An 18,452-nucleotide genomic window follows, 5' to 3' on the forward strand; every position below is an offset into this window, starting at 1 on the left:
CTTCGCCTTCCCGCGAGCTCGCGTCCACCGAGAGCAGACGGCGCTCGGGCCGGCAGCAGGCATGTGGGCGCGCTGGGGGCAGCTTGCTGGCGGGAGGAGTGCGTCCGCCCGCCGTGCGGCCGGTGTTCCATTAGGAACCTAGAGGGGAAGGCGGGCGAGGTCCGAGAGGGACGCGGCTTTAGTAAGGCAGCGAGAGCCGGCTACTGGGCGGCGTGCGGTGTGGCCCGGGTCACCCACAGCTTCTGCATGCGGCGGGTGAGGCTGGCCTCCTGTCGGCGGCGCTTTCCCAGCTCGCTCTCTTGGTAGAGGCGGTTTGCAGACTGAGAAAATGGGCTTTTGTGTCATTTCTGGAGCACGAGTCTTGAAATGTCGGTGGCAGTGGACGAAGTGTAGATCGGCAGAGCCTTGACAGCACTAAGAAAGTAGAACTATACCCGAAGGCCTTTCCAGGAATTTTCACACCACTGCATCCTCAGGAATCTGGAGAAACTGGCAAAGCACGTGTGTAAACTCCGTGTTTTGACAAGTGGCTTGCCCGTCTTGACACTGAAATGGAGCAGCTACGGCTGCCAGCTGGCTCTTACCTATTCAGTGAGGCAGTGCTGGCTAGTGGTTAGCGCACGGACCACAGCCGGGGTTCGGATGTTGCCCCTGCTGGCGACGCTGCTGGAACTGGGCAAGCTGCTTAGCTCTCCTTTCCTGTACCCCGGTTTCCTCATTTAATAGGCCTGTGATGCCTGCCTCCAAAGTATGTCGTGAAGATGAAATGTGGGCCTGTAAAGCTCCAGGCCTGTGCCATGGAGTCCGGTGCGGATTCATTGTGGCATTCCCGGTGGGCGCACACTTCAAGCAAGGTCCGCTGGGAGGTGTTGCGGGAGCGCGGTAATTGCGTCTTGAGGTGGTTTTTCTGAGGCTTCCTTCTGGATTTGGGCGCACTGGAAAAGCAGGCCTTTGAGCTCCGGCGCAGCCTGGCGGGGACTCCGGCGGGCTCTCTGCCCGTGCGCGGTGCGCGGGGCCCCGGGCACTGTTGCCGGCCGCGGCCGCCGGAAGCCCCGCCCGCCGCGTCGCCCTGCGGCGCGGAGCTCACGCCCGCCTCCGCTTTTGTGCCACAGAGGACCGCGGGAGCCCGCGAGGAGCGCCCGCCGACTGGGCCGCGCAGGCCCGAGGGCCCCGGGGACGGTGGAGCCGGAGCCGACGCGCGGCCATGGCCCGACCTTGAAGGTGGGAGAGAGCCCGCGTCTCGAAGCTGCGGGCGCGCCGCGGGGCCTGCCTTCCCGAGCCCCGGGCCGCGGCGCCGGCGCCTCCCCGGAGGGCAAGCCGCGCCCAGCCCGCGCCCAGCGGCGCCCTGCCCGCGCACGTGTTGCCGGGCTCGGTCCGACCGCGGAAGCGCGGAGGGAAGCGCGAAACTCTTCTCACCTGTGCAGAGGACTGTCTGTTTTTGCGGGATTGGGCTTGAACCCAGGCGCTCTACCACGGAGCCACATCCCCAGCCCTGTTCCTGTGAGACGGGGCTCCCAAGTTGCCCAGGCTGGCCTCCAGCTTGCCGTCCTGCCTCCAGCAGCCGAGGTTACCGGTGTGCGCCCCCGCCCCCGGACGAGATAACTTCCAGAGTGCCCTTTGCCTTCTGTTTTCCTTCCTCTTTCCCTCCCAGTTAATGCAAATTATTTAAAAATTTTAGCGATAGTGTCATCTCTTAAATTGTTCAGGGAGCTCCTTAGAAAAGGGGATCAGGAAATGCTTATCTTCGTCATCAGACTGGCCCCTGTGGCCTTCCTCTAATTCTCTGGGGGTTGGGGGGACCCAGAACCTCAGACTGAGGAAGGTAACAAGGAAACCCCTGGGGTGAGTTCAGTTCCCCTCGGGGTTTCTTTTCTGGCCCGGAAGTTGACAATTGGGTGGACAGAAAGGAAGAAAGAAATCTTCCCTTGGCTGGTGGCAAGCAGGATCCACCTAGTGAGGGGGTGGATGGTCTTAGCCTACAGATTGGAAAAATGCTTGCCACCAGGGCGCATGTTGAGCAGATAGGACCGCCTGGTGGATGTTCCACATCGTGTGATTGATGACCAGGTGTGAAAGCCTCTAATCCGATCGTCTTCATACCTTGTGTTGATTTTTTGGAGATTCCCTTTTTGTCCTTAAACATTTGCATCTATGCAGGTTTTTGCGGGGAGGGCGTATCAAACCTTGGGCCTCTGGCTTGTTAGGCAAGCACTCTACCACTGAACTAGTCCAGGTCCTTTTTAGTTTTATTTTTAGACAGTCTTGCGAAGTTGTCCAGGCTTGGCTTGCAACTCGGATGCTCCTACCTTCGTCTCCCGTGTGGCTGGGATTATGTGCGTATGCGGGCCCCATTGCACCCCAGCTCGAATCAATGTAGTTTTTAAGAAATGGAGCTGGTATTGAACATTTCCTTTTTCGAAGTAAACCTGAGGCCTGCATTAACTGTAAAAATGTATTTAGAAGTATGCACCCTTAGGAATAACATTAGCAATTCATTTGTACTTCTATTTACTACATTTTCTTCTAAAAAGATTTATTTTTCTTTCTGATGAATGAGTATAAAAAAATGGAACTAGACTTCAAAGACAAATAGCTAGTTAATGTAAAATAATTAAAGGACATAAAAAGGCTTTTAGCTTTATTTAAAATAATTATGTTACTCAGACTTAATTTCCAAGTAAGGTGAGACAAAGGTGTATTAATATTTCTTCAGGTCAGTTTATTCTTTTCTCTTCATCTGTGTCATAAGTTTACATTTCCAAAGTTATATAGGCATTTGATTTTTACATAATACTTTTGATGCTCCTGATTAAACATCAGTGGGAGTAAAATAATCATTATAACTTTTGGAACTCACTCTGTTGATGTGATCTGATGTTTTCAACTCTATGATCACAGTTGATTTAAATATATGGTGAGGTGTGTGATGCCATCAATGAAAAGCTTTCCACTCATTCATACTTTTAAGAGTCATTTAGCAAATGTCTTAAGTAAACTTACCATTCTACTTTTTGTATCATTTGATTTAATTTTTGGGTTTTGCTTATTTAATTTGCGCTGAGACAGAAGAAGATAGGGGCTACTGGCTTGAAAGGTTTGTGAACTTCTAGTGTGTTGTTGCTTACATTGCGCCTAACTGCTGGGTTTTGAACATCTTTAGGGAACATTGGGTTTGAGTAGAGAAAGGCTTATGGGGTTAGTGTTATAATCCTAAAGTCCATATCTTAAAAAAGAAAGAAAAAGATTAAGGTTTCATACTTTAATTGCAGGGTAAATAGTGGACAGGAAACGAATCACGATGTCTGCTTTTCCTTTCTCTCTTTTTAATATAGTGTCTTCCCTAGTTCCCCATCCTTCCCAAAAAAGGACAACAGCAGCAAAGCCTACCTTGCTTTTCACAGTGAGTGTATTATAGAAGTCAAGGGAGAGCGAATTCTGGGAGGAGCTGATGAGCCTAAAGGATGAAGGCTTGCAGAAGCATGTCTCTGAATGTGCAGCCTGCAGACCACCTGCACAGTCCTCTGCAGGGCTGTGCAACATGCATGCTGGAACTTTGCCTGAGTCCTGAAGCAGAAGCTCCAGAAGGGGCTAGGAAGCTGGCTTTTTTGGTTTTATTTATTTATTTATTTTAAACAAGCCTCTTCCTGCAATTCTTGTGGGTAATAACAAGCTTGAGGCTACTTTAGTGTATAAGGCAGCTTGATCAAGATTGGTTGACCTAATAATTGCAATTGGGGAAAATGAAGGACTGCTCTCTGCTCTTTAATGCCTCTCAAATGTTAGAAAACAGCAAATAGGAATTCAGCAAGGGAATATGCTTTCTCTTGAATACTTTGCCATGGAACCAAAGTCGGGAAGTAAGCTGGTCGTCTGTGTGTGAAATTGGAGTTGGGAAGCTCCCTAAGAACTATGAATAGAGTCCTGGTGCTCAAGGACATCTGGTTTTCATAAACATCTTAGTTTTTAAGGCAGGATTGCAAGTATTCCTGTAGGGAACCTCCTTGCATGTGAATCAGTGTTTCCAGGATTCCAGAGTTTGGAAATCACTTGTGTAAATGCCTGTGGTGGTACTGAGGAGAGAAGCAGAGTGAGTGAAAAAGCACTTGATGGAACACTTCAGAGTGATAAGTTTTTGGCTTACGTATCAAGGGTGGAGATCTTGGCTTATTGTGTGTGTGCCTGGTTGCAGCTGTGTAGTGCTCGTGTCTAAGTGGACGTGCCTGCTATATGGAATGCCAGTTAGACACCAGATTCTAGATCCTCAAAACCGTTCTCCAAAGAAGGCCGTGTTGTCCAGTATTGCAGACACAGAAATGAAGACTTGCAGAATTAAAGGTGCATGCCCCCAGTACCACCGCTAGTGAGGTGGCGGAGCTCGCACTGGAGCCCAGACAGGCTGCCTGTCTGCAGGGCTCACACCTCTGGCACACAGTTTTTGGTACTACTTTTGAGACACGTGCCAGCCTCCTTGATGCAGCGGTGTCCTTGTGATTCATCTTGCTATTCCTGGCATGCAGGAGATGTTCATTTGTTAGAAGTTTGTGGAATGGAACTTCATTCCACTGTGCCTATTAAATTAGGAGACAATAACACATCTTCCTATCTTGCATACATTTTTTAACACCACATATACATTTTAGCAAAATATTTGTTGAGCGAATGGACGGAGGTAGGGACAGACTCACTCAAGGGAAGAACTTAGCTATCATGGTTCTGATTTCATTGAAGATGGGCTATGACGAAACTCTAAGTTGTTCAGAAGATTCTAGGTGGCACGTTGGGGAGCAGATCAGAATTTTTAAAAACCTGTAGGACAGTAACGTTATCAGCTTTCAGCATTTTATGCAGATGTGTCCAGGTCGGTTGGGAAGAAAGTCATGTCAAGTCTCAGAAAGTGTATTTGTGGGGGGTAGCTCAGTGGTAAAAGTGCTTGTCTAGCACCCATAGGCCGAGGGTTCAATCCCTAGCACTCCAAAATGTGGGGGGGAGAGACAGACTTTACAAGTGAGGAAATTCAAAGACTGAAGAAAATGGGAAAACATGTTTTTTATTTGAACTCAGGCTGATGCTCATTGCTGACTTGTGAGGTGTGGTTGGGGCTCTATCTTCATCTCAGCACCTCGTTTATGCTGTTGGGGCTTGGCATGCTACTAGCCCTGGGTTTTAACTGCCACTAAGTGTGTGTCTTGACCACAGGTTGAAGGTGCGGTTTTTTATACTTCATCGCATTATTTAGTATGACCTGGCTTTCATTTTATTTTTTACTTTACAAATAATGATGCTGTTTTGGGATAGGGTGTAGCTCAGTGGTAGAGCTCTTGCCTAACGTGTGAAGGCCTGGGTTCTGTCCCCAGCCCTGCTATAACAATAATAATAATGACATTTTATTTGAACAGGAGTTATTCTAAACCTTTTGTGGATAATGTACTTTAAAAAATTTTGCTGGACTTTAAGGAGTTGTTTATGAGATAAACAATTATGAATGACAATAAGTAAGTGTTAATTATTAACTAACTTTGCATATAAGCTTAGATTCTTTGTGGCTCTGCTTCAAAATATCTGGTGGAGAAATTTAACCTTCAGAGTCCTCTACATATTTTTAATAGTTGAAACCTTAGTAGGTTTTAATTTTTTGTCGTATGGCAAATATCTTTTCCTTGGTATTTGTTGTAATGGAATATATTCCTTTATTTCTTTTTTATTGATTTGACCTTTAAAATTTTTTTTTTCCTGTTTCTAGAGCAACAATAAGGAATGAAGCTACTGGTTTGCGTATGAGTTTTTTTCCTTTTTTTAGTAATCTGATGTTTATTAAACATCAGCTATTTTGGGGATAGTTTACAATTTTTTGGGGGGGGGGTAGGGTATTGGGGATTGAATTCAGGGGCACTTGACCGCTGAGCCACATACCCAGCCCTGTTTTGTATTTTTATTTAGAGACAGGCTCTCACTGAGTTGTCTAGCACCTTGCTTTTGCAGAGGCTGCTTTGAACGTAAACCTCCTGCCTCAGGTTCCCAAGCTGCTGAGACTACAGGTGGCTGCCACCACCTGGCCAATACTTTATAAATTATTAAGTTTCTACTCAATAGTTGAAAATACTGTCTGATCTGTTACATAATCATCATTCAATACTTAGTAATTATGTGATATAAATAGTAGTATTCCCATCTTACTCATAAGGACACTGGAGGCTGAGAGTTAAGCAGTCTGCTTAAAGGTATTAACAATAGCTGACAGATGAAGACTGGAACTCAGGTTTGTTGTCTCCTGTTAGAATCTATGGTTGCTTGTGTGTTGCCCCTTCCCCCCACTCCTTTTAAAAACAGATCTTTTGCTGGGCGTGGTGGTGCATTCCTGTAATCCCAGTGACCTGGGAGGTTGAGGCAGGTGGAGTGCAAGTTCAAGGCCAGCCTCAGCAAATTAGTGAGGCATTATGCAATTTATTAAGACCCCCTCTAAAAATAGGAAGGGCTGGGGATGTAGCTCAGTGGGTTCAGTCCTTGGTACCAAACAAAACAAACAAAAAACACATAACTTGATCACAGCAAAGTTTAACTTTAATATGTACTGCAAAAAACAAAGCAAACATTATATAAACATAATGTTAAAGGAAATTAAGTTGAAAGAGAAAATGTACCTCACATCATACCTACCGTCTGTGATAAATGAAACCAGAAATTTTACCACATCTTCACAACTCATTATTAAACAGATACTCTGGTGGGTTGAGGGGAGAGATGCTGCTAATGAGAAAAGGCACAGAAAAGTCTTGGGAGTAGCCGATAGCAGGACTTGTGTAGCTTTAAACTATGGGACTCCACTCTGCTGCTGGCGTTGGCTCAGAAAGTCTCATAAAAATCCATTTGTTGTAGGAGTCTTGCGGTAAATCAGTCTGGACTTCTGGGAAAGGAGCTAAAAAATAATATGGAAGAAAAGATGGAAGAAGGAAAATGGAGGGAATGGAGCCTTGGGTAGCAGCTCTTCAGAGAGGAGAGGAGAGGAAGAACCAGAGGAAGACTGCACTTGGGCTTTCTACTCCTAGTCCTAGAAAAGTTGGCCAGTAGAACTTGAAATCATGTGTTGCCACGCCTTCCTTTAAGTTACATTTACGATAATTAGTAGTAATTGGATTTTAGGTTAGAAAATCAGTTTTAATGATTTAAAGATTCACAAGTACAGAAATCCCATTTAAATGATTGAGGAAAAAAACATTAAACTTGAGATGGTTTTATTTGGTAGCAACTCTAAAATTGTGTGCACCTTTATAAAGGCAGAATTTTATAGGCTGAATATAATACAAGTCTGCCTTTCTGCAGATGATCTAAATTATGGTACTAAGGTTCCTGGGGATTGGATATAGCATAGAATTAATTCAGCACTGGAAGTGACAGCTTTTAATAACCTTGTGCTTTTTTTTAATATATATTTTTAGTTGTAGATGGACAACAATATATTTTATTTATTTATTTTTTGTGTGGTCCTGAGAATTGAACCCAGTGCCTCACACATGCTAGGCAAGCATGCTACCACTGAGCCACACCTCCAGCCCGAATTAACAGATTTTTCTTTTTTTTTTTTAATATGTTTTTTAGTTGTAGGTGGATATAATACCTTTATTTTATTTTTTATGTGGTGCTGAAGTTCAAACCCAGGGTCTTATGCGTGCTAGACCAGTGCGCTACCACTGAGCCATGGTCCAGCCCCATTAACAGATCCAACGCATTTTAGAATTGTTTTCCCTCCCCTGAATCACTAGGAAAAAAAGGTAAGATTGTCTTATCTTTTGGAGTTCTTTAGTATAGATTGTTTTTATTGAATTTAAAGTGGATGAAATATGCTCCCCAAAATATGGTTCACTGTAAAAGGAAACTTTTGGATTTGGGTCTTGGAGTTCTTAACTACATTTTCACCTAAGATTAAAGACAGGTATAAGTGTTAATTTGTGATTGGCCAGATGGGAAGAATACAGCTCTTTGATGATCCTAGGTCTTTGTTTTTTCTGTTTTCCTTTGCTTTGGAGGAATAAGATACTTTCTGAAAGACAGCTGACTTTCACCTTCATTGTTTAGAATCCATTACTTCCACCAATCCTGTGAGATTAATCTTTGCCACCACATAATTTGTAACAGCCCTGGAACAAAGTTTTTAAAGTACATTATTACTCATTCAGTCAGCACATACTCAATTGCATCTGTACATGAATAGTTGAGAGTATTTAAAGCCAAGTGTTCATTTCTGAGAGCCTCACAATCTGGTGGCACAGGATAATACAGTACATGCAGGCACTGTATATGAGATAACCATAATGGCTGTTTCTGAAAAGCGCCATGTTTTTTCCTGAATTGCCTCTACTTAAAAAAAAAAGTTGTGGATGATTGGTAATGTAAGGATTTTAGAGTTAATACTATGTTTTATTATTCACATGCAGGAAACTAGACAAAAGGAAAATGGTCTAAAAAATGCACAGGAAGAGATAATAGGGCCAGTTTGTTTCCTAGTTACTTGAAATTTGTGATCACCAGATGCAGCGTGTCACCCCCCTTTTTCCTCCTTTTTTTTTTTTTTTCTTTTTGCTTAAGGGGCACCTGTTGCAGTTTTAAAAAGGTTTTTGGGAGTGTGCATGTCCTCTATGTATTCCTTCCATTGTCACTTACACATTTCTACTTGTGTGACTAATAACCTGAGTTCCTTCATGAACTTGAATTTCCAAAGTGAGCCAATGGTGCTTTTCTAACACATACCCAATTTAGACTTCACTTGCATGTCCTTGTAGCATGTTTGAAATCCTCATAGCTTTGTTCACTTTTTAGGTGACTGTTAACCATTGATAGACTTCCAAATGTTTTGTGGAGAGCCCTACCTACCCTTTTTCTTTTTCCACTCCGAGGTGGTGGAAAACCAAAGGTCGCTTGAGTAGTGTGCATCTTGTGCATTTTCCCTCAAATGTTCGTGCCCCATGAAATGAGGTAAATTGGTAAACTGCAGGGGATTTGGCGCCTCTCTCTTTTCCAGTACTGGGGATGAACCCAAGTGAGCGTAGTACCACTGAGTTATATTCTGAGCAGGGATCTGGCTTTTTGAGGGCTAGCAAAGGTTAATTAACCCGATTATATTTGTATAATTTCCAGACACCTTGCAACCGTGAACTTTCACCTAATTGTAATGACAGTTCATTTCCGGGCCCTTGACCTTAACTTGTCCTTAGCAGCATTTTAGCCACACTTAGCAAATACAAGCACTAAATAAAACCTCTAAATCAGAATGAAGTATGTGGACCTTACTTCAGTGTATGGCAGGGAACGTTTCCATTAAAGCGCAGGCTCTTTAGTACCCTGTACGTTTTCCCATAGGTGTCTAAGTCTTTCTTTGAATGTCAGGTTATATTGTCATTGCTAAAAAGCAATAGCTGCCTCTTAAATGGGAATTATTCCGGTGCAGGGCTGGGGGTTCCTTATTGCGCGCGTTCTTTTTGTTGCGCAGGCCTGGTGGCGAACGCTGGGGTGGGAGCGGAGCCTCTAGACCCGAGTGACAGCGGGGCGGAGCGGAGCCGGCGGCCTGGGAATGAGCTGGGGGCGGGGTGGGGCGGAGCCCATAGGCCTGGGAGCGAGGGCGGGGCGGGGCCCACCAGAGCCGGAGGCCGCACTGCGCATGGGCGGGCATCCTCCACTTCTCCAACTGCCCCTTGGATTTCGCGGGCGGGCGTCGGGAACATTCTGGAGGCGGTTGAGTGTGTGCTGCCGGTTGCCGCTATGTCTGATAAGAAAGGTTCTCTAAAGCGAGGCCAGGAGCCAGTGGAGACTGTCACCTGCAGTGAGTACTCGGTGAAGCAGGTAGAGGAGGAGGAAGAGCCCCTAAAGATGGACGTGGTGGTGGGGGTGGACAGCTGCTCTGACGAGCTCAGCTCTGGGGAGCCGGAGCTGGACCCCCACCTGCTGGGGCTGACCGAGGACGAGGAGAAATGTCGGAATATCCGCAAGCAGTACCGGCAGCTCATCTACAGTGTCCAGCAGAACCGCGAGGACATAGTGAACACGGCCAGCGACTCGCTGACCGAGGCCCTGGAGGAAGCCAACGTCCTGTTCGATGGAGTGAGCCGAACAAGAGAAGCTGCCCTCGATGCCCAGTTTCTTGTTTTGGCTTCTGATTTGGGTAAAGAAAAAGCAAAGCAGTTAAATTCTGATATGAGCTTTTTTAATCAAGTAGCATTTTGTGACTTTCTGTTCATATTTGTGGGCCTCAATTGGATGGAAGACGAGTGTGATGAGTTGAGTGGTTGCGATGACAGCCTCGCGCTCTCCTTTTGGGAGACAGTGCAAAAGGAAGCAGCATCCTGGATATTGCAGGCCGAAACATTCCACTTTATTTTTGGTTCATTCAAGTCTGAGCCTTTTGTTCGGAAGCCCCGACTTGAACATCACAAAAAATTTCGCAAAATAGAAGGAAATGGGGATATGCCTACAAAGTTGCGGAAGTTGGACCTGAGTACCAATCAGGAAGCAACAGAAAAAGAAGTGGAAAGAATCTTGGGATTGTTGCAGACCTACTTTCGGAAGTATCCTGATACTCCTGTGTCCTATTTTGAGTTTGTGATTGATCCAAACTCTTTCTCTCGTACAGTGGAGAATATATTCTACGTTTCTTTTATTATAAGAGATGGCTTTGCAAGAATAAGGCTTGACCAAGACAGGCTGCCAATATTAGAGCCAATTAATATTAACCAAATGGGGGAAGGAAATGATCCCAGTTCCTTTGGCAGGAAGCAAGGAGTTATATCTCTGAGTTTACAGGATTGGAAAAATATTGTGGCAACTTTTGAAATTTCAGAGGCTATGATCACAAACTCATATTAGATTTGTGTTCCTAGTGTAGGAATCAGTTTTGTTTTTCTGAAGTATCTCAAAACAGCAAAATCAGAAGTGCACACACTATATTTCTTGTAAAGTAAAATATTTTCAATTTGAAAATTGTTTTTCTGTGTAATGTGTTTTTCTTGGTAATTTATGAGGTGATGCTATTAAAAATTTTCACTGGTGTACTTATGGGAAATATTTTTTTGAATGCTCTATGAAACATTAATAAAAATTTTATAAGTTCTGAATTTTGGAAACTAAAATACATAGGCCAACTTGCACAAAAAAATTCAGAATTCTATGATACTGTTTTGCTTCCTCTGTCATAGTGAACCAAGGAGAATCCTATAAGGGGCTTTGTAACCAAGTTGGAGTGAGAGTGGGTGAGAGTTGTTCAAGAAAAACTAGAAGGTACTAAATATGCAGTATTATGACTTACAAAGTCAGATGCCATGCTTCAGAGAATGGGTATCCATAATTTTAAATTATTTCTCCTGTAAGCTGACTCAGCAAATTAGTGTGACTACTGCTCAATGGTCAAAACATCAAATAAAGGCTGAAAGAGGAGTAGGAATTAGAAGAAGGAACAACATTTTAGGCAGGGAAGTAATAAGGGCAAATGCATAGAATTGGGAAGTTACGGTATAAGAGAACCTTTAGGTTTAGGGGAAACCGATTTACTTGAATGTGAAGCTGTGCGAGAATTTCATGACTTACTCTTAGAATCCTTAAGGGTAGAAATTATTTTTGTCCTAACATTGCATACTTGAAAGCTTTTTCTACTTGGTTAATGTCTTCTCTGGCCCCTAGTTTCTCTTTGTGGTATCTGTTAGTACTTTCAGAATCAGTCATGTGTCATCATGTAACAACTTTGGATATTAATTCTACATTTCTTAATAGGGCTAAAAACTGTCCCTGTTTAAAAACTGTGTTAATTCACATGTTCTTAGTGTGAACTGGTTTTTTTCCCCTCTTTTTGGTACTTCCAGGGTTTTTTTTTTTTTTTTTTTTTTTTTTTTTTTGGTGGTGCTGGGGATCAAACCCAGGGTCTTATGCTTGCAAGGCAAGCACTCTACCAACTGAGCTACCCCAACCCCCCCTTCCAGTTGTTTTAAGAGTATAAATTACAACCTGATTTGGAAATTACTGCTGAAAATTAAAAAGCTTTAGAATGTGCAGTAAGCATACTCGTAAGTTGCCTTTTATCTTTAGGAACTTAATCTTTGGTAGTAGAGGAATTTGGCCACTAATTGGTAGGTGGGTGAATGACTGTTACTAGTGACAATAAACTGGTACTAAGTCTAGTTGGTACCAGAAAGGGAAATCCAAAGGCTAAACAAATGATGCCAAGAAAGGCAGGAGCTGATGTTTGAGGAAGTTTCCCCAGTAATAATATACTGGAGAATTTTTTGAAAAATTAGGTATTTGTCATTGGCAAATTACTTTCTGAAGTAGCTAGTCTTTCCTCTTAAAGAAATTCTAACCTTTTCAGTTTTTGTCATCCTTTGATTTAGGGATGGTCTCACTGATCCTCACTGGTATTTTCCAGATCTCATCTGTTTTTGGAGCAAAGAGGCACTGTTTTTGATAGCAGAGAGAGCCCGAGTTCTTCACTCACTGTCAAATTCATGTCTTCCCTGGGAGGATTTGACATGGAGTGATAACTTAAAAGTATTAAAATTATAAAAAAATTTTGGGGGTTATCTTTAAAATTATAGTTCAGATATCAAATTGTCCAGTCATTTTTGTTTTAGTCATGACTCATGTTAACCTCATCATTTTGAAATTAAAGTACCTGCTTACTGTGAAAATAAAAGGAGACTTGATCAATGGAGAGATGAGTTCCTTTATAAAGATTATCAAATTGGAAAAATGCTGTTTTCCCACTGATAGTTTGAGCACCTTAACTTCTCAATTTTATTTTTTCTGAGCGCCTTAACTTTTTAAAAAATAATTCTTTTTAGTTGCAGATGGGCACAATACCTTTTTTCATTTTTATGTGGTGTTGAGAATGGAACCCAGTGCCTCATATATACTAGGCAAGTGCTCTACCACTGAGCCATAACCCAAGCCCTGAGCCACCTTAACTTTTGAAGGTGAATTTTATTTTAAAGTAAAACTTTATTGAATAATAGGCCCACTTTGTGATCGAAGGACCTGCATCAGTACTGATTGTAACATTTTTGTTATCCACTTTGGGCAGATTATCTTATCTGTACAGCTTAGGTTTTTGATTTTTCCAAGTGAGAATAATACCTATCTCTTAAGATTGCAGTAGGGATTTAAATTAGAAAATATTTGGGACAAATTCTTTGAAATAGGAACTAGTAAGTATCGTGCAGTGAGCAAAGTAATAGATTTGTAATCATAGAGACCTAGGTTTAATTTCTTGGCTGACGGGCAGTTTTCTTAGTCTCTCAAGGCTCCCTTAGGTATGAAATGGGAATGATAACTAAGAATAGTTACAAGACTACTGTAAGGATTAGATGGGATGTAATGTACATAAAACTTCCAGCATGGTGTCTGTCTCATTGGGGACTCTTGTGTTATTGTCTCATTCTCCGGATAGCAGGGTCAACAGATTCTGGGGTATCACCCTTCACTCTGAGTCTCCTTACACTAGTAGATCCCTGTCTTTCTTCTGGGGAATCCATTGCCAATTAACTGGAATGTGCACATTATTAATTGATCCAGCAACTGGTGCCAGCAGTGCCAGGTACTGCTCTAGGACTGGAGAGAAAATGGTTCCAGAAAATGGTGTGTTTGTGTTTTCGAAGGTATATTCATTCATCATTGCTATAACCAAGCATTTAGTGAGTGTAAGCAATACTATCTATCTTATGGTTCTGGAGGTTGGCTGATCCAAAACGAAGGCATCAGCAAGAGGTGGAATCTGATTCTTTGTCTTCTCAACATCTGGAGGCCATCTGCACAGAACACTTCCCAAACTGGCAGTGCAGTCTCTCTCTCCTGTGATCACATCTCCAGCTACTGCAGTCGTTTCTCTGCCTCCCTCTTAAAAGGACATTTGTGATTACATTGAGCATGCTGGGATGATTCTAGAAAATTCATCTCCAGAGTCTTAGTTACATCTCCTAGTCCCTTTTAAAGGTAACATTCTTAGGTTCTAGGAATTCATGCTCGGATGTTGGGGAGCTAATGACAGGAAAAGACAGCAACATTTTTGTTAATGACAGTTGTACCAAAGAAATACTGCTTAGACATAGGCTGCGATGCTCTCTCAGAAAGATAGGATAGAAATGCTCCTGGAACCTGCCTTCATTTGCCAGTATACTGGATACAGAGGAAAAGTGAAGCATTAACGTGACTCTAGACACCGTAGGTGCATGCTAGCTGAATATCTAGATTATCGGTCACGGAGAAGCGACTTTCGCTCTAATTTCTCCCTAGAGGAAGCATCTCTTTCCCTGAACAGTGAGGTGATTCTTTGATTTGCACACAGTTCAGTGTTACTCTTATTTTCTGTCCACTACCATCCCCTGACCCTGACTCAGAAGTTTCCAGGACTAGGGTTTGGCAGAATTTTTTCTGTGAAAAGCCAGATAACACTTTAAGCTTTGTGGGCTGTGTGGCCTCTTGAAATCTAATTGATTCTGCTATTGAAAAAGAAAAGTGTAGACAATTTGGAAACAATGAGTGTGGTAATTTTCCAATAAAATCTTACTTCTGGATACTGAAATTTAAATTATTTTTAAGTATTTTTTTTTGGTTGTCAGTGGACCTTTGTTTTATTTATATGCAGTGCTGAGAATCAAACCCAGTGCATCATGCTTACTAGGCAAGTGCTTACCACTGAGCTACCACCCCAACCCTTAATGTAATTTTTATTTATTATGGATTATTACTTGGTTTTTCCCTCCAACCATTTCAAAATATAAGAATCATTCTTCGCTTTGGAAAAACAGATCTGTGTTTGCCCTGTGGGCTACAGCTTGCCCCAACCCCTGTCACAGACCTACGGCCAAGTCTTTTCTAGAAAACTTGTAGCATGTAACCTGCAAATTTCCCTTTATTGCTTTCTTAATTCATAATCCAAAGAAAGAAAGAAAGGCCTGAGGTACAACTCCAGTGGCTGCTGCAGACAAGTCAGTGACAGCCATCAGGTTTGAAAGGAGACAAGCAGCTGGCTCTGGTATATGTTTCTGTAGTCGCTGCTGAGTTTTGTTTTTGGTTTTCTGCAGGCCAGACATGAGCATCTATGGCATTAAGAAAAGTTAGGCTACTTATTTTGCATGTGAAGTATAAAACGTGAACTTCAAGCAATTTAGAACATTTGGGATGTGCTCCAAATTTTATTATTTAATATTTATTTATTTAATTTAGCCCTTTTCCCAGCTGCAACTTAATTGCTAAGTACTCCCTGTTCTTTAGTGCCCTGTGCCACTTCGACAGAACACTTCATTGTGCCTTACTGCTAGCTCACGTGGCCAAGGCTTGTAGTGTTCAGGGCACCGTACTGCATTTACTTGGATTGTCGCCCAAACCCCTAAGTGCACGTTTTATCGCCCTTCTTTTTGCAAACAGGAAAAGCAAGGCAGGAGGATTTAAGCACCTAGCCCAAGATCATACATAAGTTGCAAGTTGGGTTCAGGTTTGGGCAGAATCTAAGCTCTTAACCCATTATGTTATACTCCTTACATTTTTCAAAGTGTTTTCCATGTTTTTAATTTTATGTGTGAGAAAACTAAAGCTTCTTGGGTGCATATAACCAAGTTGGCAGTAGTATTCAAGTCTTTTGTTCTAAAAATGATGTTGAACATCATCCCATACGTGTATGGTTGGCACTGAGGATGCAAAAACAAAAGACCAGAAGCAGGTGCCTGTCCTTATGGATTAGAGGGGATTGTTTTGGTGGCGGTAGGATTTCCTAGGGGGAGCGCCCAACTCTGGCTGTTGAGTAAAAGCTTCCAGTCAAATCTTGAAGGACATGAGGCACTGAAGTGGAGAAAAGAGAGCATTCAAAGTAGCGGAATGGTCCGTGCTAAGAGCCCTGATGATGTGTGTTATTAGCGTTGGAAGAAAACAGGCATGTTGTTTGGGATCTTTAGGGGAGACTTCATAGGTAAAATGGCTCTTGTGTTGAGTCTTAAGAGTGTTGTTGAAAGAACCCCGGTTCCCAGGGGAATGCTTTAGATGGGCAGTGTGTTTGTGTACATTGAATAAAAATAATGGAACATTGTGCTAGTGTGTCTATGTACTGGATTGGGCTTTGGTAGGAAGAAGGCATTTCAAGAGAGGTGGTTGCAGGATGCGCAGAAGAACCCACACTCCACAGCTCCTTGATTTAACCCCAGGCTAAACTCAGCAGTTTGGTGAGGTTACAGGAATTTGGTAGAAATGGAGTCTCCTAAGGTTTAGATGATTAGTCCCAGTCAACCTAGTCTCAAGAATAGAGCAAGTATTGTATTTTAGTCCAGCTCAGTTCTCCACCAGAGCCATGCAGAATGGAGGAAACACCAGAATAAATTGGTGGCAAAGGATAGATATTTTGGTTTGGCGGGGGAAGGATTTCATATTCTAATTTTAAAGAAATTTGCTCCATTTAAGATGTTTCCAGTATTGCACTGTCGTTTGGGGGGTGGGAAGCAGCGTATTTTTTTTTTTTTTTTTTTTCTTTTTTAAAAATTTTTTTTATTTATGTGGAGTTAGGCATTGCTATGAGAGGCAGATATAAGGGAAAGAACACTAATACTTAAGCCTGGCCAAGAAGTGACAAATGCCTGCAGGCAAGGTATAGTGTCCTTTAGTGGTAGTTCTTAAAGTGTGGCCTGGAACCCTTTCGCGTGAACTTTGAGGTCAAAATTGTTTTCATAATACTAGGATGCTGTTTGTTTTTTCACTCTAATTATCTTCCAGGTTTGCCCTGGAGTTTTTCAGAGGCTACATGACAGGTGATGTTGCAGCAGATTGACAGAGGAAGGAAGCAGATAATGAGTTTTTTGTTCAGCCAGGCATTTAAGAGAATTGCAAAGAAATTAAAAAAGTCACTCACTAATTAAAAAAAATTACTAAGAATGCTCATGTTAGCATAAAGTAGATATATTAACTTAAAATTAATAAATACTTAAGTTTTCTTAGTTTAAATCTCTATGTAGTAAATGTTAGTAGAGAAAGTGCATATTAATAAAAGTTTTCAGGCATCCTAAATAATTTCAGATAGTAAAAGTGGTCCTGAATCTGACAGGTTTGAGAACTCCTGTATCCTTCCCTCCCTCCAGTCAGCAGGCATCATTTCTAGTGGTTGTAGCTGGAGGAGAGTGGGGCCTTCTTGCCTCTCCTTACTCTTCTCTGTGTGCTCCCTGGAGGAACTGCTCTCTGCCATCTGTCTTTTTTATGTTTCAGTTGGATAACATTTACCTTGAACTGAATGATAGCAATTTTATTTTAAATTGGTTTAACATTTAAAAACATGATGTTTAGTTCTAGGGTCAACTAAATGTCTATGTTACTGATTATACCTTACAGAGCTAAAAATACTCATGCTTGCTCAGTGCCTTCTTTATAAAATTTGTGCACTGGTTGATATAAATTGACTTGAAGTTTAACCTACAAGAACCCAGATCAGCTAGAATTTGAGTCAAGCACTGATGATTAACATTGGTGATGTTAACAGCTTTTCAGCATAAGGATACATTTTCTTTGATTTGTTCAACTAGGTATGTTGGGAGCACGACTTTCCCAGAACTGGTGGTTTTCATTTAGACAGTCATTGTTCCACAGTTGATGCAGATAAAATGAGGTTGAGATTAAAAGTTATTTTTCAAGAACATCCAGCTATGTTTATTTGCTCACCCTTGTAAACCAGCAAGCCAGCCTCCTGCTCTGTGAGACGGAGGGAGTAGCACTTGTTATCTGAGACTCACACTGGTCCTGTGCTCTGAATGGCTGTCATTACCGACTTGTTTTCCCCCACAGTGCCCTGCATTGAAGGAGCGGCCTTGGCCATGATGCCAGTTGACGAATGCTGGCTGTGCTTACCAGCTTCTTGCGTTAGACCTTTCGTGCAGACTGTCAGGGTGGTGTGGTCTTGTCCCCACTGTTGCTGGCTTCCGGGTACTGTCCCTGCAGCCCCTGAGTCGTCATGTGCACCTGTTGTGCTGCCTGGGGACACCTGCAGGGCCGAGCCTCCTCCTCCACATTTCTCTCCTGCACCTCCTTCCACATCCCAAGCACCCTGTTCTGCTGACCCCAAGGCCCGCCCTTCATCCCCTGCACCTGATTGTAGGCAGGAGAAAAATACGCAGTCTGGGCTGGTAAGTTTGGGAGCTTTTGGCTGTTAAGGTTAAAACTTCATGTTTGCAAAACCATTTTGTTTGTGCTCTTTAGCTTTTTCACTCATCCATTTATATAAAAGGTAGTGTGAAATAAGTGTAGAACGATAGGATTTTTTAAGAATCGAGAGTCAAGCTGGGGATTTAGCTCACTTGATAGAGTGCTTTCCTTGCATGCACAAGGCTCCGGGTTCAATCCCCAGCATCACAGGAAAAAAAGACTCAAGCACCTAAATTATAAAGCCTGCTACATGCCAAGTATATGAAAACGAAATAATATAATATAGGAGACTCAAGGGTTGGGGATGT

General features: G+C 42.7%; 2 protein-coding genes across 3 annotated transcripts in view; both read left to right on the forward strand.

Annotated features, from left to right (window-relative positions):
* The first annotated feature begins 1,069 nt into the window (after positions 1-1,069).
* The window catches only part of TXNRD1 (thioredoxin reductase 1), a 50,482-nt gene continuing 33,099 nt past the window's right edge, over positions 1,070-18,452 (forward strand). Inside the window, exon 1 of one of the 2 annotated variants that reach the window (XM_079140431.1) lies at positions 1,070-1,221. Coding sequence is in view for 1 of the 2 variants with exons in the window: in XM_079140430.1 (XP_078996556.1) it covers positions 17,754-18,125 (372 nt within the window). In the remaining variant the exon portion in view is untranslated. Of the gene's footprint in view, positions 1,222-12,547; positions 18,126-18,452 lie in introns of those variants that run through there. The other variant, XM_079140430.1, reaches the window with a different exon arrangement.
* Positions 9,650-12,530, forward strand: EID3 (EP300 interacting inhibitor of differentiation 3; the record flags this gene model as incomplete). The annotated part of the gene is given in 2 exon segments (XM_079140432.1): positions 9,650-9,662; positions 9,665-12,530. Coding segments are annotated over 2 exon segments (1,200 nt in total). The 3' UTR covers positions 10,852-12,530.

The sequence above is a fragment of the Sciurus vulgaris genome (assembly GCF_902686455.1).
Source record: "Sciurus vulgaris genome assembly, chromosome: 5".
Lineage (NCBI taxonomy): Eukaryota > Metazoa > Chordata > Mammalia > Rodentia > Sciuridae > Sciurus > Sciurus vulgaris.